This window comes from Sus scrofa, chromosome 6, assembly GCF_000003025.6.
Source record: "Sus scrofa isolate TJ Tabasco breed Duroc chromosome 6, Sscrofa11.1, whole genome shotgun sequence".
Classification (NCBI taxonomy): Eukaryota; Metazoa; Chordata; class Mammalia; order Artiodactyla; family Suidae; genus Sus; species Sus scrofa.
Genome location: NC_010448.4, coordinates 19,573,080 through 19,599,337, shown reverse-complemented (window position 1 = coordinate 19,599,337; position 26,258 = coordinate 19,573,080). Strand labels below are relative to the sequence as shown.

Genomic DNA, 26,258 nt, shown 5'->3' with positions numbered 1-26,258 from the left:
GGATCCGAGCTGAGTCTGCAACCGACACCCCAGCTCAAGGCAATGCTGGATCCTTAACCCACTGAGCGAAGCCAGGGATCGAACCCACAACCTCATGGATACTAGTCCAGTTCGTTACATCTGAGCCACAGCGGGAACTCCTTCTGTCTCTTTACCAGGCCAGCCACCAGAAGTGACAAACCCAGCTGGGTCTGGCCTGAGGCATCCCCCTGGCTCAGGGCCTCATCAGGCTGGTGCCAAACTCACACATCCATCTGGTCATCAACACATATTTATTCAGGGCCTGAAACATGCCAGGCTTGGGCTGGGCTGAACCGGTGAGCGAGTGAAGCTGTCAAAGGGCCCACCTGCTCTATAGTAGCTGATGCCAGAAGAAAGGCCCATGCTCTGTCTACCCTGCCCAGCCCCCCTGTGCTGGCTCAAGCCCTCAGCTAGGCAGAGTCCTGGACCGCTTGCCCTCCACCCCAGGGAGTCAGGAGATCAGAGGTCAGGACACCTTCAGCACAGTCAGAGTAGGGCCTGGGGGCATCTGCTGGAGGTATCCTACCTGCTGAGTAAGTGGTACCCTTTGAAATGCAGTGTCCCCAAAGCTCAGAGGGCTGGCAGCCCCCTTAGGGGTAGGGGGCCCTGGTGAGAGGGGCTGAGACCAGGGGCAGGCTGGATGGGAGGACCAGACCCCCTCCCCCACCACGAAGAAACCTCCATTCCCAGGCTGAGGGAATGACGGCCTGCTGAGTGTCCACCCCCCCAACCAGGTACAGGCAGCCAAGGGGTGGAATTGGGGGAGGGCAGTGACAAGGGGAAGGAAGGAAGGGGAGTGGCGGTGGGGGGGTGCTCCTTCAAGAGGCCAGTGACGGATTTCCTTATTTGGGCTCAGGCCCTTCCTGAGACCAGAAGGTGACAGGGCGCTTTGCTCTGAAGGCCGGGGGTGGTTGTTGGTCTGTGCTGGCAGGAGTCTCAGGATTATAGGAACTTTAGCCTCCTGCCATCATGGATGTGTGAACGCTCTGACCCATAGGCGTATCTGGACAGGACCTCTGAGGCTGCATCCAACCTGGATCCCATCGCCTTGCTCCCCAGTCACGATGTGCAGGGCCCCAAAGGAGGCAGGGAGGCTGCCAGCCCCTGAGGTCACACAGGGAATCAGAACCGAGTCCAGCACATGGGGCCTGCCCGGCCCGGCCACACAGCAGCCCCCTATTCCTGAGACACGATGGGGGCCTGGTCGTTGCGGGCAGTCCCAGAGGATGAGGTCATGGTGCTCCAGCTTGGGAGGTAGAGGACCACAAACCAGCAGAAGATGAAGACACCTGCCAGGGAGAAGAGGGCCTCAGTGAGCCGGGGCTGCCAGCCACACAGAGGAGAAACAGCTCCACCGCAGCTCAGGAAGGAATAGAAAAAAACAGGCCAAAAAGATGAAACCTACTCCTGAAAAAGAAGCAAACAGATATTTTGGGAATGCAAACGCGAGTCCTTGAAGTAAAGTCTATACACACATCTGTCACTTAAAAGAAAGAGAATTTTCAGACCTACAAAAAAAACACCACTGCGCCTCTTACAAAGGATTATGCCAGGATGCGCTTCAGCAAGAAGAAGAGGGAAGGTGTGCAAAGTATAATAAGGACAGACACGGAAAGAAAAGCAAAATAGCTTGTGTGTCTTTAAAAGGAGTTCACAACCCAAACCCTACACGGCAATAAAAATACTGAGAAGAGTTCAAGGGCAGGTGAAGTGGACCAGGCTCTGTTTGAGAGGAAGAGAGGAATTCCAAATAACTCTGTTGAAAAAACTCAGTGCAGTAAAATGTTCAGACTTAATTCTCAGGGTAACCTCAGAAAGCATAATGACACAATCCCCAACTTCAAAGGGCATCTTTCCCCAGGCCTTAACCCCTGGGACTTTTCAGATGTGGACGCATGATTCTTCATCAGGGGACAGTGTCTGATGGCCTAATAATCATGACTTCTGTTGTTGTTTACCCAGATCCCATCTCTGGAGGGCCTGCTGTGTCACACACACACATTATCTCAGTCACTTATCATGACATTGGGTGAGAATTATCCGAGCTGCACGATGACTGGCTCAGAGGAGCGGAGAGATGCTCTGGGGTGGTGAATGGAGGTGGGATTTGAACCCAGGTCTGCTCGTCCCCCGTGCTGCCAACCATGAAGTCATGTCTCCTGAGCCACTGGGAGCCAGCTGTGTTCTTGTGGGCTTGCACCTGCTGGATCTAGGACCCCTGGACTCCTAGTGCCTCCTCCGAACAGGACAGGACTGGGAGTCAAGGTGCACCCTCTTCATTGCTCTCTCCGCTTTTTCCCTCACACTCAGGCTGTGATGCCTCTTTAAGTTGTATCTATGAAATGGGACTGTGAGGAGCAAAGAGGACAGGAACAGGCAGGGAAACCGTGTCCCACTTGCACCCTGGGCAGCTGTCCCTTTGCTGGGTGTCAGAGGAAGGACCATGTGGGGGCAGGGAGCAGACCTATCAATTATTTCCTTCCCCAACCACTTCCTCCCCACCTCCACAGCTCCTTAGACTCTGTTCCTGTCACGGGGTCACCACATCACATGACCCTGCCCTCCTGGTCACAGCTGATTGGACACCTGACCCAAGATGGCCCAGTCAGATCCTTGACTCTCCTAGGAAGGTGGAAGAGACTGAATCAGGCTGTGGTCCCTGGGCTTGGAAGGGCACATAGGCATAAGGTGGCCACTACTGGGCAGCCAGTCAGGGGTCATGGGTAGGAATGGGCCAGGAGAAAGAAGAATGAAGACACTTCCACCAAGAGAAGGTGAGAGACTACCTGAAACGCCAAAAGAAAAGATGGAGAATGTACCTGCTTCATTCTTAGTGGCTTTCCCTGACCCTGGTACCCACTCCCAGGAGCTTAGCTGGGCTTCCTGCTCTGGACTCCTGGGGGGGAGCCCTGGATATTTAAAATCAGCATCCTTGATTTGAGCTAGCCCGAGGAGACTTCTGTTTCTTGCCACCCACCACCTTCCTGAAAGCACCCCAACACCCCCTGGTGCAGCCGAGGCAGCCCATCACCTCCCCGGCCCAGGAGCCTCACCTTGCAGAGAGGTGAACAGTGCAAAGATATAGATGGTGGACACGCCGAGGGGCGTGAAGATGGCCAGCCCCCACGTCACGCCCACCAGGCTAGAGAGGCCCAGGATGGTGAGCACCCTCTTCCAGTTCGTCCTGCGCTCCTTGCCCGCCACGCCACTGGGCAGAGTGAAGATCTTCCAGGCCACCAGGGCCAGGACCACGGCGCTGACGAGGAAGATGAAGAGGAAATAGCCATGGACGGTGACGTAGAGGGCGGTCTCCTTACGGAACCAGCACCTGGAGGACATGGATGGCCATGGAGACTGGAAGAAGTACCATGAGGGCAAGCCCGGGGCAGGCTCCTGCCATCTCCCCTCCCATCCCACCCACCCACCCACCGCTCTCTTGGGGGAAGTGCTGCCACGAGGCTCCAGGCAGCTGTCTCTTTAGACCAATGAGGGCAAAAGCGCCATTTTCATCCCAAAGACAGATTTCATTTGTCCCACGTTATGTTGTAAAAAAACTGAATTAATGGAGTTCCCATCATGGCACAGTGGTTAACAAATCCAACTAGGACCCATGAGGTTGCGGGTTCGATCCCTGGCCTCTCTCAGTGGGTTAAGGATCTGGCGTTGCCGTGAGCTGCAGTGTGGGTCACAGACACAGCTCATATCCTGCGTTGCTGTGGCTCTGGCATAGGCCTGTGCCTACAGCTCTGATTAGACCCCTAGCCTAGGAACCTCCATATGTCGTGGGAGCGGCTCAAGAAAAGGCAAAAAGACCAAAAAAAAAAAAAAAAAACAAAACTGAATTAATGACCACACTTTTAAAAGTGGAACGTTTGGGCGTTCCTGTTATGGCTCCATGGATCAGAACCTGACTAGGACCCGTGAGGATGCAGGTTTGATCCCTGACTTCACTCAATGAGTTAAAGGATCTGGCCCTACCGTGAGCTGTGGTGTAGGTTGCCGACACGGCTTGGATCCAGCGTTGCTGTGGCTGTGGTGTAGGCTGGCAGTTGCAGCTCTGATTCAACCCCTAGCCTGGGAACTGCCATATGCCATGGATGGGGCCACTTTTTAAAAAAAAAAAAGGCAAAAAGATAAAATAAAATAAATAAAAGTGGAAGGTTTGGCATAAATACATAAATACTCAGAGTTTTGCTTCTCATAAAGTCATACACACCTGGCAGTTCCGTGTACACCCTCCTGAGAGACAGAGATCAGCTGCCCTTAGGCTGGCATGGGATTGCTGCTCTGCTGCTGTCCCCATCCAGACCTCTGCACACGCTCATGTTACCTGCCCAGCCCCTGGGGCCCCTACATTTGGGGTCCTGGGGACAGGACCAAGGGCCCACTAGATCTTCTTAGCACACAGCCATGGGCTTCAGGTGGGTGCCCTGGGACAAGCTCAGCTCAGCCCCCGCTGTCCCCTGCACTGCAGGAGTGAAAGACCCCAAAGAGCTTGTGGATTGGCCCCCCCATTGCATAGATGAGGAGACTGAGGCTCAGAGAGAGGATGAGCTTGCCCAAGGTCAGACAGCAACTCAGAGGCAGAGTCTGCGTAGAGCCAGAATTGCTGCAAAATATAGGGCAGGTTGTGCCCTGCGCAAGGGCCCCTGGCTGGGGGGCAGGCGGGGCCTGAAATTCAGCTCGCTCTCTGTGCATCAGGCTGCGTATCTGGCATGATAGGTCAGAGGAATGGGGGGATGCCTTTTAAAATTTGCCCAAGGATGCCATATGGGCTGGGGGTGACGCAGGCTGGAGCAAGGCCTCCTGCCTCCTGGTCCAGTTCTCTCTCCTTCTCAGCTCCTCTCTCTGGGCCTCAGTTTCCCCCTCCAGGCCACGAGCTAGCTGGATCTGAGGATCCTGAGCCTTGACCTACTCATCTGTCTTCCCAGGATTCCCTTCCAGCCCCAGTTTGTGCCCCCAGGGCCCTGGTATCCCCCAGGCTCCCACAGCCACCACTCACAGCTCCAGCACAATGATGTTCTCCTTGTTGCGGATGGCATAGGGGCCATAGCTGTTGGCACTGCCAGTGCCGATGACGATTAGGGCAGGCAGACCTGGGGGCGAGAGAGGGAGGAGGTTTGGCATGGCGTCCTTGGCACATCTTCCTCCAAATCCCCCTCCAGCTGCTGAGCCCCCAGCCCCTGAGCCTATCAGAGAGGGGGGCTGCCCCTCCGCTACAGGCTGGTGCCCTTCCTGCCCCTTCAGAGCCACATACCCCAGCCCACGAGGCTCAGCTTCAGGAAGTAGTGCCCGAAGTAGGTGTTGAAGACCTTGATGATGAGCAGGTAGAGGTGGAAGGCTTCCAGGGCCATCCAGGTGAAGGCACAGAGCAAGAAGTAGTGGAAGATGGCCCCCCGGACCCAACAGGTGGCATCGGACCCCATCAAGCCATGCCCCACGTTGATGAAGAAGGCCAGATTCAGGAGAAACAAGCTGATGCTCAGGGCCACGTGGATCTTGGGGGCATCTTCAGACTTGAACCTCTGCCAAGAGAACCTGAGGCAAGAAGGGCCAGTAAGAGGCTGCAAGGGGCACCCAGGCCTTTCCATCCAACCTCCTCTGTTCCACCCCTGCTGGAAGCCAGAGTGTGAGCACCCTCGGGTTCAAGTCAGGAGCCCTTTCACGACCCGCTGAGCCCTGGGGGTTCTGGACCCTGCTGGCTTCATCCCTAGATTCAGGGCTATAGCCAAACAGCAGAACTTGCAATTGACTGAATGCATTCTGCCTCTCCACACCTCCCAGACTTTGTCTATGCTCTTCCCTCTGCTCGCAATGCTTGTCCCTGCTCCACCTTCAAAATCCCCCTGGGTGTTCCCTCTGGGAAGGCTGTCTCTGAATGCACTCATCCCCGAGCTTATTTGGAAGTTTCCCAGCAGTGGGGCGGGACTTCCATCCTCTGGTTATTGCCATCTCTCCCCAGGCTGTGCCCTCGGGCTGAGCCCAAGGAGCAGGAGGAGGCCCTGGAGGCATTGGTCCAGTGGACAGGGCACCAAAGCACGAGGCCTAGAACATGAGGGGTGAGGGGAGGGGGAGACTCAGAGAGGGACAGGGACTCAGAGTCACAGAGCAGGGCAGGGGCTCCAGGCTCCCAGCCCAGGGCTTTTTCCCAGGACTCACTTCCCTCTGCGGAGTTTCCACTGTGGATTCCTAGCAAATCAGTTTCCGGAGGACCCTTCCTGGAGAGGTGGGAGCTCAGGGCTGCCTCGGGGTGGGGTGGGAGAGAGGAGGGATGATGTCCCCCTCACCTGAGAGGCCAGGCCTCACTCTTGGGAGCAGGTGACAATTCCTCCTGGCACCCCCACTCTCGGCTTGTTAGGGATGGAGGCGGGGCTTGGGGGATGGGGGCAGGGGGGGCACCACGCACACTCACGGTTGGGTCTGAGACGGGGTGGTGGGGCTGGTGGGGGCTGCAGCCCAGGGCCAAATGGCACCAGCATGTGGAGGAGGGGGGATGGGCCCGGACTGGGAGCGAGCCATGACCAGGGCCCCGGAGGGCCTCGGCCCAGGCTGCAGCAGCCTCTGCTGTTTCTGGAGCAGCCACCTTCCTTCTGCAGGAGCAGCCCCAGGTGTCCCTGAGGGGACCACTTCCTCACTCTCAGCTGTGAAGTCTGGGGTCAGGGGTTGGCCCATGGCTTAGCTCAGACCCACAAACAGGCACGTGACCTGACCTGGCCAATCAGTGTCATCCATCCGTTAACCACAGCGGCCAGTTCAGTCATGGGCACGTGGTCTAAGGCCGGTAAAACTTGACTTTGGTATACATGTGATAAAAGTGCGCACACACACACACACACAAAGGCTCAGCCTCCCGAGTGTGTGACCTCTGCAGGGCCCTGCACTCAGAAGGCCCTATGCTTGTTTTAATGCTCTGTTGTCATCATCTTGAAATTCTTAATAATTTGTGAACACAGGGCCATATATCTTCATTGTGGACTAGGCCCTACAAATGACTTAGCCAGTCCTGTGTGTATGGACGCACGTAGACACACACACACACACACACACACACACACAAAATGAATGCATGTGAAAAATGGTGAAAGTTGTATTCTTGTTAGTAGCACTGTAGCAATGTCAATTTCCTAATTTTAGATTGTGCTACAGTTGTAGAAAGATGTCACTGAGAAAGCTGGATGAAGGAACCATGGGACACTAGGTACTATTTTTGCAACTTCCTATTAGTCTATAATTGTTTCAAAATAGTTTTTTTTTAAGAGATTTCATTTCTGGGGTTTATCTTAGCATGTTAGCTGTCCAGGCAGCTAAGAAGCTATGAAGCAAGCCTGGGGCTCCCCAAGGCCCCTGAGTGTGGAGAAATTAACTGATGTGATGGACAAAGGAGAAAGCGAAGTTGGGAGAAGCAGAGGATACCAAGCCCTGGGGACAGCTTTTGAGCCCCTGGATCCAACCACACCTGACGTGAGATCATCTTGGGTTTTTCCATTACAAGAACCGCCCATTCCTGACTATGTTTAAGCCCGTTTGAGCTGAGTTTCTATCACTTGCAGCTGAAATAGCCCAGACACCGTTCAACCTCCAATCCCATTCCGTGGATGACCAAACTCAGGTTTGGAGACAGTATCCGTATAATGCTGTACAACTCACACTATCCTGCTGGTTTCTTCCCTGCTCCGATGCCACCCTTGAGGGCAAGAGAGAGATGTGGGGTGGGGATGAGAGTGACTGACCTCAGGAGAGCATAGAGGACAATGGAAAAGGCCAAGAAGATCATGGAGGTACCACAGCCAGCCTGGGAGATGCGCGTGAGGGCCCTTACGGTGACCTTGTCCAAGATCGGCTTCTGTGGGTGATGCCCGCAGTGAGGACCCCATCCGTTGGAGGCCAGGTCTGCATTCCCCAAAGGCACCGACCCCTGCCAAGCAGCAGAACCGCCCCTCCCGGGCCCCAAGCCAGTGGCCTTGACCCCAGGGGCATTGCCGGGATCGGGGCAGGGGGGCTGTTACCAGCAGCAGGGCGAAGAAGGTCAGGTGGTCACAGCGGCAGACGGTCCTGTTGGCGCCGAGGTTTGTGGAGCAGCCCTTGGATGACCAGTCTCCTGAGGACCCTGGGAGGAGGGGAGCGGAGTGGAGGGCAGGGAAAGGGAGGTGGGGGGAAAGAAAGCGGGAGGGTCCTGCAGGTGGAGTCCTGTCCCTGAGGAGCCCCACTCCCCCGCCCCCGCCCCCATCTTACCCAGGAAGGTCCTCTCGGTCCTACCTTTGTTCACATCCCAGAACACACAGCTGAGGGTCATGTTCTAAAAGCAGAGATGGGGCGTCAGGGGCGAGGCAGGGGGCATTGGGAGAGGGGAGGGAGAGCCGAGCGGGGACCGGGAGGGGACAGCATGTCTCCGCACACACATGCCCCGGGGAGACGCGGGGCTCAGCCTGTGGTCACACAGCAACGGGACGCATGTGATGCGTCCTGGGTCAGCGTGTGGGGGTGTCGGGGAAGGGTCACATGGCTGAGGGCACGTGACTTGAGGGGAGCGTCCTGTGGGAGGATGTGCAAAGCATGTGCGTGCATGTGAGTTTGCCAGGTCCCCTGCGCACCTCTGTGAGCGCAGGGAAGGTGGTCCCTGGGGGGCACGTGTCCCTGGGCACAATTGGGTGTCTGGTCCTAAAGGCCTCCCCCGGAGTGGAGGTGGGAAGGAGGGGGTGCAGAGCCCCTGCGTGTCTGTCCACATGCCCGGGGTGCCCACCCCGCTGTCTGCCCCCAGGAAGTGCCAGGCCTGGGCGAGGAACTCACGGGAGGCTGGTGCTGGTGGGAGAAGGTGATCTCTAAAGGCTCGGCCAGCTGGGTGACAGGGATGCGACCCAAACTCAGGCCCACCAGGCGGTTGTTCAACACGCTGCTGCCGTCAGCCGTGCTGAGCTGGGGGCCCTGGGGAGGGACAGGGGAAGGGTGTCAGAGGCCAGGCTGCACAACCCTGGGAGGCTTCCTGGGAGCCTCTAGGGTTTGTGGCCCTTGCCTTGGGGCCAAGTCTGGGGCCAGAGGGTAAGAGGTTGTGGGCGACTTTCCTCCTGCTACTCCCCATAGTCCCCTGCTTGGGCTGGACCAGGGAGGGTCTGACAGTGGCCACAAAGCCACGTGCCTGGTGGCGCTCCACTGTTGGCCCCTTAACTGGAGGAGCGCAGGGTTGGAAAGAAGATCAGCCGGGAGAGAGGGGGCAATGGGTGCCTACAGGTAGGTGAGCACCTGCACACACCAGCACTCAGGGAAGCACATGTCCCCATGTGAGTGGACACACACCTCTGGGGACACACCTGGTACACATTTGCAAGGGGAAATATCACAGGGTCACACCAGCACACACATGAGCACATGTGTACCAGGCATAAGAAAGGAGAGGCACGTTTGCGCACGCGCAAGGACACACGGGGGACATAACTCACTTGGGATACGCATACAAGTCCAAAGGCATTGATGGTGGGGGGGGTCCAAACAGAGGAACGTGTATAACCAGCATGAGCCTGCGGTTCGCAGACCCTAGACCCCGGGGTGTGGGATGACTGCGGGCTGCCGCAGGGACATTGTCCAGAGGCTTATCATCTCCTCCCTCCCCATCAGGTCCACAGTGACGATCCCGGAGAGGGCAAGCATGGTCTGGTGAACTGAGCTTCAAACCTCTGAGCCACCCTGAGTCCCCATCAGGCCTCTCCTCACCTTGAAGAGAGTCCCTGGACCAATGTCCAAGATGGTTATGGCCAAGCGGACAGTCGGCTTGCTGCCCTGCAGGGATTCAAAAAGGCTCCTGGGCAGCCGGACCCGGTCGGGGTGCTGGTGCTCGTCCTCCGTCACCTGCCTTGGAATCTGCAACCACAGACCCAGCCGCTCTCGTCTTTCCCCAAGGATCCCAGCCCCCGACACAGGTCCTGCCACTCCCCAGTTGGGAGGGGAAACCAAGGCAGGCCAGGTGGAGGGGCAGCACCCGAGGACACGAGCTCTGAGAGGCAGGACACCGCGGGGCAGGCGCAGTCTAAGCTCTGCTCTGTCCAGGCTGTTAGCCCCTGGCTAAGTCACAGCCCTGGTGGAGACCCGGTTTGCCATATGTCGAATGGAGCCAGCGAGGTGCCGCGTGACCACCTGCCAGGTCGAAAGTGGGCTGTGAAGGACAACACCCAGACAAGCTCGGTTTGCAAGGATGGAGGTCAGTTGTGACGTGCTTAGTGCCAGGGTCCTGACCCCCACTGCTCATGTAGGGCTGTGGTGAAGTGCCTGGCTTCTCACTCAGGAATAGATAGAAAGCATAAGGCCAACAGGAAGGGGACAGTGAAGGCAGAGAGAGAACAGAGGCAAAAGTTCACACTAATGTGACATCCACCCCACCCGACAACAACAGATTTTGTAAAAGCTGAGAATGGTCAAAATATTAAATTTTACTGGCATTTACCAACCATATTTTGGTCATTCTCTGACCTCACTGCGCCCCTGGGGCTTCAGCCTGGTCCCATCTAGTCTGCCTCAAAAGCATCCTGATAACTCAGAATGTGGGTGATACTACCCCCATTTTACAGATGGGGAAACCGAGGCTTGGAGGAGTAGGTAATTTTGCCCAAGATCACTGAGCTGGTAAGGGACAGAGCCGGGATTGGAATCCAGACCAGTGTTAACCCAAAGTCTACCTGTGAGCCCTTTGCAGCCCCTCTGAGCATGGCTTTACCTGGTTTCTAACGTGTCCCCTGAGTGCACGTGCTCGTGGGAACTCCAGACTTTGGAGGAGCCTTTGAGCTCATTGTACAGATGAGGACTCGGGGCACAGAGAGGGGAGGGGAGTTTCCCGGAAGATACCTAGTCAGGTGGCGCGAGGCACAGGACTAGAATCCAAGCTACGGAGTCTCAATTATTCAGTGATCTTCCGAATGTCTCACCCTGCTACCAGGATGCTTTCATCTGGTGAACCCACTAGCACCCATGAGCCAGGGGGCAGTGAACTACCAAATGGACAGGGGCAATGGGCACCAAGCACAGACCCTGACTCTCTCTGCAAAGGGTGCCTGAGGAAAGAAGGGTCAGAGGCGGCCCGCAGGGATGGGGACCCTTCACCTGAGAGGCGGCCAGGGAGAAGTGCAGGTCTTTCGAGATGTTGGTGCTGATGTTCAGAACAAGAGCTTTCAAAAAAGACATGTTCACCGTATCCTTTGGACTTGTCTCCACCAGATGGACCTCATAGCTCAGCCAGTATCTATAAAAGGGGCCGGGATGAGGGGAAGACAAGGTCTTGCAGGCTGAGTCACCCTCACCTGGTCCCCAGCCTGATTGACAGGAAGCAGGCCATGGGCAGTGATCATCAGGCTCTCAGTGCATGAGGGGTGACCCAGAATATCAAAGGAAAGACCCTGGGTTCAGTGCAGGAGAAGAGGGCTGGCAGGGGGCGACCGATGCTGGTTCTGAGGGATTCCAGCCAGCAGCCTTCAGAGTATTTCATGGGTTTATCTTTTTTTGTAACAAAATACATACACTGTAAAATTCGCCGCTTTAAAGTGTGCAATTCAGTGGCATTAAATATATCCCCAATGGGGGTAACCATCCTTGCCATCAAGTTCCAGAACATCTGCATCACCCCAAAAGGAAATCCTGAACCCATTAAGCAGTTACCCTTCCCCCAGCCCCTGGCAACCACTAATGTATGGTTTTGTCCATTCTGGATATTTCATATAAATGGCAATACATAACATCTGGTCTTCTGTGTCTGGCTTCTTTCACTAAGCATATTTTCCAGCTTTATCTGCATTGTAGCATGAATAAGTATTTCATCCCTTTTTATTTTTAATTTAAATTTTTTTATTTTTTTGCTTTTTAGGGCCACACCCTTAGCATATGGAAATTTCCAGGCTAGGGGCTGAGCCGGAGCTGTAGCTGCCAGCCTACGCCACAGCCATAGCAACGCCAGATCTGAGCCACGTCTGCGACCTACACCACAGCTCACGGCAGCGCTCCTTAACCCACTGAGCGAGGCCAGGGATTGCACCCACATCCTCATGGTTACCAGTCAGATTCATTTCTCTGCACCACAACAGGAACTTCTCATCCCTTTCTATAGATGACTAATATTCCTTTGTATGCATGTAGCACCGTTTGTTTACACATTTATCCATTGATGAGCATTTGGGTTGTTTCCACTTTTTGGATATTCTGAATAGAGGCAATTTTTCACATAGAAGCTTTTGTTTGGAAACTTTTTTTCAGTTCTTTTGGGTGGATACCCGGGAGTAGAATTGCTGGCTCATACAGTAATTCTGTGTTCAACTTCTTGAAGAAAAACTGTTCAGCCGTTTCCACAGCAGCTGTCCCATTTTATATTCCCACCAGTGCAGGAGGGCTTTCATTTCTCTAGATCCTTGCCAACTCTTGAGAGTTTTCACTTCGTTCTGTTTTGTTTGCAATTATAACCATCCTAGTGGGTGTGAAGTGGTATCTCATTGTGGTTTTAATTTGCACTTCTCCAGAGACTAATGATGTTAAGCATCTTTTCATGTGCTTGTTGGTCTGTGCAAATCTTCTTTGGAGAAATTCTTCTGCGTATGCTACACTCTGGGACGATCATTGTGTGGTGTGAAGACTGAATCACATTTATTGCATGTGAACTGAATACTGGGAATTCAGCCTCAGACGAAGCTGAAGGGGAACTGACTTATGGAAACGGAGCTGGTGTTAGAAACACACAGAATACAAATTTTATCGACATTTATTTTACTGTACTTCCTTTACCATCCGCTGAAGAGTTTGAGGGAGGCAAGTCCCTTAGCCCACCCCATCCCTGCCTTGGTGCTCTCCGTGGTACTGAAACCTCTCCATAGCCAGCCCCTTTTCCTAAGCCTGGGGTCCTGAGATGTGCTGCTCACCCTTCAAAAGCAATTTCAAGCAGGTGAGGGCTAAGGCAGCAATGGCAGAGAAGGGGACCAGGAGCAGATAAAGCCAGATGCAGGCTGTTAGAAAGGCATAGATGTGCAGGATGAGAAAAAAAGGGAAACTATTTTTGAACAGTCACATTTACCAAGGAAAAAACTCCAAGGAAACCATAGAAAACATAGTGTACAATATAAAGAGTAAACCATGCAAATATGTGCAAATGAGTTTGGATGGATCAGGCCATTAGAACATCCAGTCAGAAACAGTGGGATGAGGTTATCCAGATCCACTGATTGAGTTACACCAATTGATACTAGCTTTTCTATATCTTTAAAAAATCTAAACAAAGAAAGAGGAGAAGATTTGAATGGTCATTTCTCCAAAGAAAATATATAAATGGTTACTAAACACATGAAAATGCTCAAATCGTTAGCCTTCTGTGAAATGCAACATTAAAACTGAATAGGTAGAAAGGGGGCAGGGCACAACCCTTCAAAGAATGACATGGTCCATGAGGATATGAGAAAACTGGTTAGAACAAACTAGGTCCAAGAAGGTGGGCTGTTTGACCTCCAGTGGACCTTGAGCTTCCTTAACACATTAGGATGCGGAATGACACGCCCACAGGCCTGGGCCAATGACAAAATGCCAAAGTGGGGGTGGCCCAATTCCTGGCAACTCTCACCCTTTCTTGGAAATAACTGGAATAATCCTCCCTCTCATTTGCCTATGAAATTGCCCAGCCCATAAAAACTCACCACCACCCCATATGTGGGAGACTCTTGCGTCTTGCCTTCTGAGATGGTCCATACTCTGCCTGTGGAGTGTGTTTCTTCCATGGCTGCTCTCTTGCCTTTTGAGACAGCCAACACTTTGCCCATCTCTCAATAAATCTACTTCTGACCTATCACCTTGCCTCTTGCTGAATTTCTTCTGCCCCCAAAACATAAAGAACCTGAACTTCAGTGAGTCCTGGGACCAGGGGTGTGATTTTAAATAAAAAAACAGTAGCCCAATCTGGGCTTTGGCCGGGCTTGAGCCTTGGCCCATAGGTTTGAGTCCCAATCTGAGATGTACAGTTTCAAAACCACAATAAAATACTCCCACACTCCATGGAATGGCTATAATCAAAATTACTGACAATATTCAAAAGTGTATTGAAACCACAGCCCTTTTACACTGCTGATGGGAAAGGAAATAATATAGCCACTTTGAGAGAGTTAGGCATTTTTTTTTTTAATTGAGCTAAACAATATACGCTGTATACCTCAGCAATTCCATTCCCAGGTATATACTCCAAAAGAATGAAAATATTTGTCTACAAAGACTCGAAGTCAAATGTTCATGGCAGTATTCATGATAACCTCAAACTGGAAACAGCCCAAATGTTTATCAACTAGTGAATGAATAAACATGAAGTATTTCCATACAATGGAATATTACTCAATGAGTAAAAAGGAGCTATTGATACATGCTAAAATATAGGTGTAACCCTAAAATATGACAAGTGAAGAAAATCTGAGTCCCAAGACATCATATTGTACGGTTCTCAATGTAAAATGCTCATAAAAGGCAATTCTTTAGAGTAGGAAGCAGATCAGTGGTTGATTCAATTGCAGGGTAAGGGAGCAGAGATGGGCTGCAAACAGGTACAAGGGTATTTTGGGGGTGACGGAAGTGTTCTAAAATGATTGTAGGAGTTCCCATTGTGGCTCAGCAGTAACGAACCCAGCTAATAACCATGAGGATGTAGGTTCAATCCCATGAGGATCCGGCATTGCTGTGAGCTGTGGTGTAGGGTGTGGATGAGGCTCAAATCCTGTGTTGTTATGGTTGTAGCCAGCAGCTAGAGCTCTGATTCGATCCTGAGCCTGGGAACCTCCATATGCTGCAGGTGTGGCCCCTAAAAAAAAAAAAAAAAAAAGGTTGCGACACCGGTTCCACACACTACATAAAACACCAAATTATATCTATACACCAATGTATAGGCATATAAATTGTACCTTAATAAAACGATCAAAATTAATAAAAGCAATTAAGATACCACTATGTATTTTCCAGAATGGCTAACATTTAAAAGATTGATGACCTTAAGTATCATGAGGATGTGGGATGGCTCGAAATCTTACACATTGCTGGTGGGCATGTAAGGCAATACACCCACACAGAAAACTATATATCAGTGCTTGTTTACAATTCCTCTTGTGCAAAAATGTCCACAGTAGCTTTATTCATAGTAGCACCTTCTATGGACTGTATGTTTGTGTTCCCCTCCCTCCATTCTCAACCTGAATTCTTATGTTGAAATCCTACCCCCACGGGATGGGATTAGGAAGTAGGGACTCTGGGAGGTAATTCGTTTATGAGGGTAGAACCTTCGCAAATAGGATTAGTAGCCATGTGAAGAGACCCCAGTGTTCTGTCTTTTCTCTCTTTCTGCCATGGGAGGATACAGGAAGCTTGAGTCAGAGACAGAAGAGAGGGTTCTCACCAGAACCCAACCCTGATCTTGGACTTCCGGACTAAAGAACTATGTGGTTTTTTTAATTTAATTTTTTTAAGCCACACCCACGGCATATGGAAGTTCCCAGGCCACACCTACACCACAGCTGTAGCAATGCCGGATCTTTAGGCCACCGAGCGAGGCCGGGGATCGAAGCCCCACCTCAGCAGTAACCCAGGCCGCTGCAGCTACAACTCCAAATCCTTAACCTGCTGCACCACGGCAGGAACTCCAAATTTCTGGGCTTCAGGCCCCACAGTCTATGGTACTCTGTTATAGCAGCGAAAAGGATGAAGACAGCCTCAAACAAGAAAGAGAAATACTCAACAACAGTAGAGAATATAGGAGTTCCCTTCGTGGCTCAGTAGTTAATGAACCCAACTAGGATCCATGAGGATGCAGGTTCGATCCCTGGCCTCACTCAGTGGGTTAAGGATCCAGCGTTGCCATGAGCTGTGGTATAGGTTGCAGACACGCTCGGATCCCACATTGCTGTGGCTGTGGTGTAGGCCAGCACCTGTAGCTCTGATTTGACCTCTAGTACCTGGAATGTTCATATGCCATGAGTGGCACCCTAAAAAGCAGAAAAAAAAAAGTAGAGAAGGTAACCAATAGTGGTACTCTGCATTGGAATTTATATGGCAACAATGAGGACAAACTATTGCTACATTAAAAAATCCACATGAACCAAAAAATAGATGAATCTCTGGTATGTTGACGAGGGAAAGAAGCAAGACACAAAAGAGTACATACTGCATGATTCTATTTATAAGAAGTTTGAGTGCAGGTAAAACCAATGCTTGTTTAGAAGTTAGGATAATGGTTACCATGATGGATGTTATTGTCTGGGAAGGAGCATAAGGGACCCTTCTGTGAGGCTAGAAAAGTTTTATGGTGTAGTGTGGGTGGTGGATAAAGGATGCGTATATAAACACAAACAACCCCACCAAACAACAAGCCAAAGACTTAAAAGGGCATTTCATAAAGAGGATATCAAAATGTCCAATAAGGATATGAAAGATGTTCAACTTCAATGGTCATCAGGAAAAAAAGAATTAAAATCACTAAAGTGCTACATTACAAATCTGCCCAAATGGCTGAAATGAAAAAACAGACACTAACAAGTGTTGACAAGGATGTGAAGCAGCTAGAACTATCGTACACTGATCTTGAGAGTGCAATTTGATTTAAGAACTTTGACAAACTATTTGGAAGTTTATTTATTTTTTTTTCTTTTGGTCTTTTTAGGGCTGTACCCATGGCATATGGTGATTCCTAGGCTAGGGGTTGAACTGGAGATGCAGTTGCCAGCCACAGCCATGCCAGATCTGAGCTGTGTGTGTGAACTACACCGCAGATTGTGGCCATGCCAGATCCTTTTACCCACTGAGCAAGGCCAGGGGTTGAACCCGCATCCCCATGGATACTAGTTGGATCCTCCATTCGCTGAGCCACAACAGGAACTCTGGCAGTTTCTATTAAAGCTAATCACATGCCGTCCCTATGACCCACCAATTTCACTCCTAGGAATATACTTTACAGAAATACATCAATGTATTCATCAAAATACACAAATGAGAATATTCATAGCAACACTCTTTGTAGAAGCCAGAAACTGGAGACCACCCAAAATCCACCAACATAGTAGAATGGATACAGGAATTATGTGTTGTATTTATATCTATATATCTAAAGAAATACACCTAAATGAAAATCATGATAATCTCTTGATAGTAAAAAAAGGAATTTTCTATAGCTACTTTCTAAATATTTTATGAAGACTATAAATTACTTTTTTTTTTCTTTTTAGGGCTGCTCCCACCATATGGAGGTTCCCAGGCTAGGGATCTCATCGGAGCTACAGCTGCCGGCCTACACCATAGCCACAGCAACACAGGATCTGAGCCACGTCTGCGACCTACACCACAGCTCACAGCAATGCCAGACCCTTAACCCACTAAGCGAGGCCAGGGATAGAACCTGCAACCTCAGTGTTCCTAGTTGGATTCATTTCCACTGCACCACGACAGGAACTCCTAAATTACTTTTATAATCAGAGGTCATTAAAATAAAGAACACTCAACTGTATTGAGCTCCTACTCTTTGCGAATCCCTCTTGCATGCATTTTTCCCTTTAATCTCAACAGAAGGAAAGTATAAGAGAGCGATCAAGAGCAAAACTTTGGAATAGTAGTAAAACAACAATGCTGGTGAGATCGTGATAAGCTAATATGCCTGAATTACATATTAAATCCTTGCAGTAATTCTACAAGTCATGTGTTATTTCAGCCCCATTTTCCAGATGAGGAAACTGAAAGCTAATCTGTCCAAAGTCCACTTCCACTTGTGAGCCCCGGCAGTCTGACCCTGGTCAGTATCCCTGAACACCTCCCCTGCTGCCTTCTAGACCTAGGAGGTTTGATTTTGCTACTCACCAGCTGTGTAACTATGGGCAAGTTATTTAACCTATGGGGGCCTTAATTTTCTTCTCTGGAAAATGGGTTGATAAGAGAACCCATCTCATAGGATTGTGAAGATAAAGGAAATACCTTGGTTAAGTGATAGAGCTGGGAACGGAGTCCACCTTCTGATCTCAGCGCCTCTACTTTTTCCAAGAGGCTTAAGGCCCCATGAGGCAGCACAAAGAGGAGCCTCCTGAACAGCTGCTTGGAGCTCAGAAGCTCATGAAGCAGCTGCAGGACGGGATGGGCGCGTCTTCAGGCCATGAAATGCTCACTCAGTCAGATTGCCGTCCTAACACCAAGGCTGAGACGCGACCTTTTCATTGATTTTTTCCAACACATATGTACTGAGTGCATATGAGCCTGTCCTGAGTCTCCAGAAGGTAACTTTGATTGGAAGGGAGAGGAGGGGAGAAAGGCAGAGACGTTTTTGGAGGTGACTCTTGGAGAGGCTGTATTCTAAACACTTTCCTCTCCCTTCATCTAACACCACTTGGTCTCTTGGTCTTTCCAGTCTCTTGAATCTCATTGATTCCACATCACATGCTGTCTCTGACCCACCTCTCTCAACCAGGTGCACAGTGCCAATTGGTGTCTTGGTGGTGGTGGTGCTCGTGATGATGGTTCAGCCCTCACTCTTACCCAGACCACCGCAGCTGTATCCTACCTGTCACGTCTCTGTCGCTCATCCCCACCCTCGCATCCTTTCCTGCAGCCTGCGAAACATTTCTAAAATGCGAAGTTGACTCTGCTCTCTCTCAACTTAAAATATATCATTGCCCGGAGTTCCCTTCATGGCGCAGTGGCAACGAGGAACCATGAGGTTGCAGGATCGATTCCTGGCCTCGCTCAGTGGGTTAAGGATCTGGTGATGCCCTGAGCTGTGGTGTAGGCCAAGGACACGGCTCGGATCTGGCGTTGCAGTGGCTGTGGTGTAGGCCAGTGGCTACAGCTCTGATCAGACCCCTAGCCTGGGAACTTCCATATGCCGTGGGTGCAGCCCTAAAAAGACAAAAGATATATATAAATATATCTCATTGCCCTGATCCCTCCTACCTTGGTAGAGCTCACACGACCCTTCACACTGCGGTCCCTGCTGGTATTTCCAGCCTGATTCCCTGCCCACCCCACCTTCCCAGCTGCTACCCTCTCCAGCATTTTACTCTTTCACAGTAAAGAAAGCATGGTAGTTCTCCCCCAGTACTCCCCAAAGTTCTTCTGCTTATACTCCCTGGCATTGCTTGAGTCCAACTGGAAAACTCCTACGCAGCCTTCAAAGCCCTTTCATGGGTGGCCTCCTCTGGGAAGCTTTGGCAGATTTCCCTCCTTTGAGCTAACCCAGTGCCTTGTCCATCTTCTGTATGCTCGTGCTCTAGAGTCATTTGGGCCCAAGTCTGTCCCTCCAGAACTCCCAGTGACAGGGAAAGGGGCTAATTCACCTCTATATCCCCAGGATCACACGGTCTTGCTGGGTGGGTCAGGAGGAATGCAGGTGTCAAGCAAGGTGGAAGGGCGAGATGAGAGCAGCATTTTCTGGGGCCATGTGGGTTGGTAGCTCCATCCTTTCCTGACAGCCTCCCGACCCCACCCCTGCCGGAGCTGCAGGTTCCTGCTCCACCTCAGAGGGCCCTTTACCTCTGCAAGTTTCCCAGATTGCAGGATTCGTTCCCCGACTGTGTACACTTTGCGAAGCACTTAGCCGTGTCTTCAAGGCCGAAGTTATCGTACTGGTTGGCATGGTCGAGCCCCTCGCAGACTTTTCTTGGCTGCTCAGTTACAGCCAGGACATTTCTCTTACCTAAGGGAGGGGTGAAGAGTATGAATGGACTGCATGGGGAAAGGCCACAAAGGCAGGGGGGTGGAGGAAGGAGCTTGGGTTCCAGAGTCCAGTGGTGTGGGCTAGAACCCCAGCTCCATCCATCCACATTAACTGTGTGAACTTGAGCTGGACTCAAGGTCAAAGGAGATACTACCTCCCATCTCACAGGGCCAGGTAAGGTGTGTACAGAAGGCTTGGCAAATGGCTCTGTAGATAACAGGTCTCATGTTAGTGCAAGTACTCTTTACCTCCTCCTCCAGGGAGGCTGCCTGGCTTTTTGCTGTTGTTCCACATCCGACTTTCCAAAGCCCTTGCAACTATGGTTCGTGGTACAGCTCTTAGACGTAGTGTGTTTTGGGTTTGCCTCCTCCCATATGTCCAGCACAACCCTGATGGGTACCTCCTGGGATAGATCTAGAATATAGCAAAATGAGGCTCCCTGAAGCATAGCAACTGAGCAAGGCCAACTGGGAAGGCTCCAGGATTTGCTTTCCTAGTTCAGTTCCTTTTCACCTGGTATAGGAGCTTTGGGCCACTACGAGCTGTGTGACCTCAGGTAAGTTACTTAAACTCTCTGATACTCAATCTCATCAGCCAAATGGGGAGAATAATGCCTTCCTTGCAGCCATGAGGAGAATCAGAGATCATGTACATTAAGGACATAGATCATTGGAGGTGTTCAAAGAGTCAGTATTTTTTTTTTTTCCTGCTGTTTAGATCTGCACCTTTGGCATTTGGAGGTTCCCAGTCTAGGGGTCGAATCAAGCTGTAGCTGCCAGTCGACGCAGCAACGCGGGATCCAAGCTGCATTTGTGACCTACACCACAGCTCACGGCAATGCCAGATCCTTAACCCACTGATGAGGCCGGGGATCAAACCCACGTCCTCATGGATACTAGTCAGATTCATTTCTGCTGTGCTACAACGGGAACTCTGAGTCAGTATACTTATTCCAGAAGGTGAGAATTGCACTGTAAGATTATATATATGTATGTGTTTCCACTGGATGGAAAGATGTGTCTACATATTTACCGGTTAACAAAAGTAACACATACACAGAGATTTTAAAAAATTGAATTGTACACAAGACATAAAATGAGAAGTAAAATTCCCTGCAGCTCCCGCTCACACACCAGAGTTCACCACACATAAAAAATAGCTTTTTGCACAACTTTTCAGGAAAAGTCTATGCATATGTAAGTCTTTTATGAAAATCACTTCAAATTTTACATGAAGAGGATCCCTTAGCAATATATCTTGAAGAGTTTTCAGTACATATGGACCATTTCCTTCTTTATGTATTTGCATATTATTCCAGTGTATGTGTGTAGCAATACTTTTTCAATTGGTTCCCTTTGGTGGGTGTTTAGGGGGAGGTTGTTTGGTTTACTTTTTTTTTTTTGGCCTCACCTGTGGCATGTAGAAGTTGCCGGCCAGGGATCGAACCCAGTGACAACTGGCAGGTCCTGAACGCACTGAGCCACAGGGGAACTCCTATTTGGAATAATGCTACTTATATCTTTGTCCGCTCACATTAAGAATTCATTGAAGGGAGTTCCCATCATGGCACAGTGGTTGACGAATCCAACTAGGAACCATGAGGTTGCGGGTTCGGTCCCTGCCCCTGCTCAGTGGGTTAACGATCCGGCGTTGCCGTGAGCTGTGGTGTAGGTCGCAGATGCGGCTCGGATCCCGTGTTGCTGTGGCTCTGGCGTAGGCCAGTGGCTGCAACTCCGATTCAACCCCTAGCCTGGGAACCTCCATATGCCGTGGGAGTGGCCCAAGAAATGGCAAAAAGACAAAAAAAGAAAAAGAATTCATTGGAAACATTCCTATCCTCGTAATTTCTGGATCAAACTATATGAGTTTTAAAAACCTTATTTTGAAATTATCAAATTTCCTTCTTTAAAGGGCTACGCTCATTTACACTGGCACCCAAAGTGGGCAAGAGTGGTATTTACCTCATGTTCCTCATCCCAGACTTTACCAAACTTTCAAATTTGTGCTAGTCTGAGGGATAAAGCCGAATATCAATCTAACTTAAGATGGAGTTTGAGCATCTATCTGTATGTCTATTTCCATGAACTGCTTTGTCAATCCTGTGCTGGGGGGAGGGGTGTGGATCTCAACACTTTTCCTTTCCGACTGAGCCCCAGGAACTGTGCGTGAGCTGGGCAGGGAAACATCTACTTTTCATGTTGTTACACTGTTCTCCAGTGTTTGATTTTTAAATTTTTTTAGTTATTTATTTATTTTTGCTTTTTAGGGCTGCACCAATGGCATATGGAAGTTTCCAGGCGAGGGGCTGAATCGAAGCTGCAGCTGCCAGTCTACACCACAGCCACAGCAATGCGGGATCCGAGCCATGTTCATGACCTACACCACAGCTCATGGCAATGCTCTATCCTTAACCCACTGAGCAAGGCCAGGAAACGAACCTGCCTCCTCATGGATCCTAGTCAGGTTCGTTAATCGCTGAGCCACGAAGAGAACTCCTAAGTGTTTGATTTCAAAACAAAAAAACAAAAAACAGGACTTCTTGTCATGGCACAGGGGAAATGAATCCGACTAGAAACCATGAGGTTGCATGTTCGATCCCTGGCCTTGCCCTATGGGTTAAGGATCTGGCTTTGCCGTGAGCTATGGTGTAGGTCACAGACGCGGCTCATATCTGGCGTTGCTGTGGCTGTGGTGTAGACCAGCAGCTGTAGCCCGGATGGGACCCCTAGCCTGGGAACATCCGTATGCCGCGGGAGCAGCCCTAAAAAGCAAATAATAATAATAATAATAATAATAAAATAGGTACAATATTACTTTCACATTAAATAAAACTAGCTCGATTTTAAGACAAAAATTAAATACACCCTAAAGATAAGAGCAGACACAAGTTGAGTTAATGTAGGGTGAAAAAACTGGCATTTTCAAGTGGATTTTATAATAATTAGGTCTACATGTTAACAATGTTTGAAATAGCTTATCAGTAGGTGGTAAGTAGCTGTTAGATTCTATTCATGGCCGGTTGTTTAATGGGAAAAAGCGCACGATGGATGAGAATGTATAGCATATGATCCCTGTTTGCCTCTTAAACTAAAGAGGAAGAGAGAAGAGGGAAGAGGAGAGACAGAGAGAAAAAGAGAAAGAAGGAAGAGCAGAGAAGGGTGGGGGGACAGGAGGGGAGCAGACTGTCAGCTCCGGGGAGGAGGTGCCATTCTCACTGTAATCCCAGCCTTCTTTGCCTGAGGGGTTACCAGTGGGTACTGGGGGCAGGGGGCACTGTGGTGAGTGTTAACAACGCCACCTTCCAGCCCTGGCGAGGTTTCAGGGCTGCCAGGTTTGCGAGGTTCTTGGCAAACACCTGGTGCGGAGAAGATTGTGAAATATCTTTTCTGCAATTATTTTTGGAAGACATTAGAAGCAGCATTTAGCCCAGACAGGAGAGCGAGCCTGAACCTGGGGGCTGGGGGGTGGGGTTGCTGCCCTTTCGCCCCTGCAGACTGGGCCCCACACTTCTCCATCCCGCTCTGCCCTGAGGCTGCCCTCCAAGGCCCCCCTCAGTCTGGGTTCGCATGGGGGAGGCCCTGGCTGGGGGTCAGAGGGCAGGGCAGCACTCGCCTCTCCCTGCGGGGCCCCCCCAAGAGGCCTGCTTCTTCTCTCCTCTCACAGCCTCTTCTCCTCAACGCCAGCCCTCGCGTGTCCTTTGTAAAGTGTCCCTTTATTAAAGGGTGTATCTGCCTCCCGCCAGGCCCCCAACACATCCTGGATTCCTCTGAAGCTCCCCTGTCTCTCTGTAGAGGGCCCCATCACTGCTTCTGGAACGAATGAATGAATGAGCAAATGAATGCATGGCCACTGCCTATAAACATCCACAATGGAAGGAGCCTTAATTCTGGATATAAACCTCTCGGGGCTCCTCACACTGTTTCAACAGCCAAACAAGGGCACCCACGTCCCCATGGGTTAAACTCCATCACCAGGGGTGCCTTCAAGGCCCAACCAGAGAATTATGTTAGTGAGGGGCCCAGGGTCCTTATGAGACCAACTTAACTTATTAACTTATTGGTCATTAAGTTAATTAATCCAACAAAGCATCAGCGCCCCCAAACCCCCGCAAAACAGCACTGCCATTTTTTCCGCACTCTTTTGAGCCCTAGGTGGAAATGCGCCTTTCCTCAGATCTCCCAACATTTGAAGAGAAGAGGATTCTTTGAAGCCCAGAGAGGTTGATCCATATGCCCAAAGCCATGAACACATCCTGGTGGCGGGGGTGGGGTAGCGGGGGAGGCGTGCAGGCCACTCACTGAATCAAGAGGGAAACAGGAGGACAAGGCACAGAGATGGGCCACCTCCCTCTGCCCGAGACGGTCATGGCCAAGGGCACCATTTGGCCCAGTGGAGGGGAGCCGGTTGGGGGTTGGGCTAGCCGGGGAGAGAGGCCAGCAAGGCCAAGGCCTTGCAACCCCCACGCTGCCCCTGGAGAACCACCGTGTGGGCGTGTTCAAGGCTGAGTGAGAGTGAAGGGCAGGAAGAGTCTCGTTTCTAGCTCTGGTGACTGAGGACTGGGGGCGCAGGGGGGTCAATGCAGGGACAGGGAGGGGGAGCTGGCATGACATGGGAAGCAAGGGTGGGGGTGGAGGGAGGGCAGTGCAGGCCCTGCCTGGCCTCAGCCTCCAGAGGGTCCCAGCCCCCTCCCTGGGAGCTCAGAGGCCAGGGTCCAGGGCTCACCCGTGTCCCAGGGCCGGCCTATCAGGGAGCCACAGCCTGAGGCACGGGCAGGGGGAGCGCTCTCCAGGCCCCCATTTCCAGGGCGACGTGGGGAAGCAATGGGGTCCCGAGACTAGTGCTAACCAGACAGTGGCAGGACAGCAGGACTGACCCAGGGGTCAGAGCGGTGCTGTGGCCATCAGGGTGGGCGACTCAGAGGCCACGCATCAGACACCCCCACTCCCTGCCCCCCATCCCCGGGTCTCCCAGGCTGGGCAGAGTGGGCGAGGCACCAGCTGCTCACCTGAAGCCAAGTGCAGGAGGAGCAGGACCCCCAGGGCTCTGGGCATCTCCATCCTTGGCCAGCCTTGTCCACGGTGGCCAGAGTCCTGCAGCTGCGTGTTGTGTCCTCTGGATCCAGGCTCTGCTGAGCTGCCCCACCCTCGCCCCCACCCCCACCGCGTCACTGCTTCCTGTGGTCTCTTTCTCACCCTTCCTCCTCCGTGGTACCGTCAGTTGGGTTGTGAAAGGTGAGTGTGGGGAATGGCAGTGTCCCTGGCCTCCCTCCACCCCGTGACCACCTGTAGAGGGAGCCAGACTCAGCAGCAGCTGCTGAAGCCGCCGAGGGGTGCTGGTCCCAGGGCTTCGTCCGGGTGGGTGCTGTGGGGCTGGGGTCCAGCAGCCGCAGAGGCCCCCACACCAGGGCAGACCCAGGGGCGGGATGATGAGCCCAGGCTTTGGAGTCGGGCACACTCACCTCAGACCCTCCTCTCTTAAGCTGGGGGCCTCTCTGAGCCTCAGTTTCCTCCTCTGTAAAGCAGATACAGCAATGGGGCTGCTTCCTCCAGGGCCATATCAGTATTTAACGAGACCCGAAACCCACCAGGCACACAGCCTGGTTACAGAGATGAGGATGAGGGTGGGAGAAGCGTCCACACGCCCTCATTCATACCTATGGTTTGAACAGGCTCAAGCCGACACCTGCAGAGGGCCTGGGAGGAGAGGAGGAGCCAGGCCTGGACGCCCCGGGGCCACCCTTGACCCACCAGACTGAATAACAGGAGAGGCAGGATGGCGGGGGACAGGCATGTGGGCCCTGGGTGTTGGTCAGGCCCGGGCTGACGCCTGTTCTGACCACTTCCTGGCCGCAGGAGCCGGAGTGAGCTGCCCATTGCTACGAGTTTCTCAAGCGGCCTGGGGAGAATGCACGAGGTGAGCCTGTGGAATTGCCCAGTCACTGGGCATGGCCATGATTATCTCGATGGTTTCCTGATAATTGCCCCTGTAAAAGCATTGTCATTGCCCAGTTCATCCCAGATGGCTCAGGCAGGAAGTGGGGGTCACGAACCCCTGTGGGGTGCAGCATGTGGGAAGGGGAGGGCCCACCCCGGGAGGGCCCACCCCTTGGGCCCCAACTCTGATGGCCCCAAGGAAGCCAGCCATGCGGATGAGGCCAGTGTCCTCAGGCTGGTCCTACGGTCACTTCGAGATCAGAAGATGAAAGCCACTCTGCCAGGAAAGCACACGGTCACCAGCATCCGCCCTCGGCCACATGCATCTTGGGGTTTAATGGGGACCTGCACAGCCCTGTCTGGGCTCCATTTCCCCTTCCTTCCACACGGTGTCCAGACAAGACTCCGTCTCCTGCCGGGCCGCCTGGGCCAGGGGAAAGTCAGGGTCACTCCCAGGGTGTGGGCAGCAGATGCAAATCTGGCATGGGACTTCCTCTTCAGGGAAGGCTGGGGGCCTTAGGGCCTGCCCCTCCTGACCTGCGCCTCCCTTGCAGCTGAGGCCCAGGGCCACGTCAGATGGTGGACAAGGGCTTTGTGATCTGTGACCTGCCAGGCCCAACCCTGGAGAC

General features: G+C 51.8%; 1 protein-coding gene across 3 annotated transcripts; it reads right to left on the bottom strand.

The window, feature by feature from the left end:
• ADGRG3 (adhesion G protein-coupled receptor G3) lies at positions 256-26,258 on the bottom strand. 3 transcript variants are annotated; one of them, XM_021093920.1, is made up of 14 exons: positions 25,350-26,258; positions 25,155-25,207; positions 24,702-24,978; positions 19,513-19,675; positions 11,107-11,245; positions 9,727-9,873; positions 8,809-8,943; positions 8,278-8,317; positions 8,028-8,128; positions 7,752-7,864; positions 5,279-5,559; positions 5,024-5,117; positions 3,075-3,349; positions 256-1,310 (listed from the first exon to the last, which is right to left on the bottom strand). In XM_021093920.1, the coding sequence occupies exons 3-14, from the start codon at positions 24,751-24,753 to the stop codon at positions 1,198-1,200; spliced, it is 1,653 nt and encodes a 550-aa protein (XP_020949579.1). In that variant the 5' UTR covers positions 24,754-24,978; positions 25,155-25,207; positions 25,350-26,258; the 3' UTR covers positions 256-1,197. The 3 variants fall into 3 exon arrangements, with proteins under 3 accessions (XP_020949579.1, XP_020949578.1, XP_020949577.1); XM_021093919.1 differs by having other exon boundaries at positions 24,702-25,207; XM_021093918.1 differs by having other exon boundaries at positions 24,702-26,258.

Excerpts from the sequence above, each read along its gene's own strand:
- ADGRG3 (XM_021093918.1), bottom strand. The coding sequence starts at position 24,753 with ATGGAGATGCCCAGAGCCCTGGGGGTCCTGCTCCTCCTGCACTTGGCT. Across the intron at positions 19,676-24,701 it reads CCTCCTGCACTTGGCTTCAG|GTAAGAGAAATGTCCTGGCT; the intron begins GTGAGCAGCTGG and ends CCCCTCCCTTAG. Across the intron at positions 8,318-8,808 it reads CCCACCAGCACCAGCCTCCC|AACATGACCCTCAGCTGTGT; the intron begins GTGAGTTCCTCG and ends CTCTGCTTTTAG.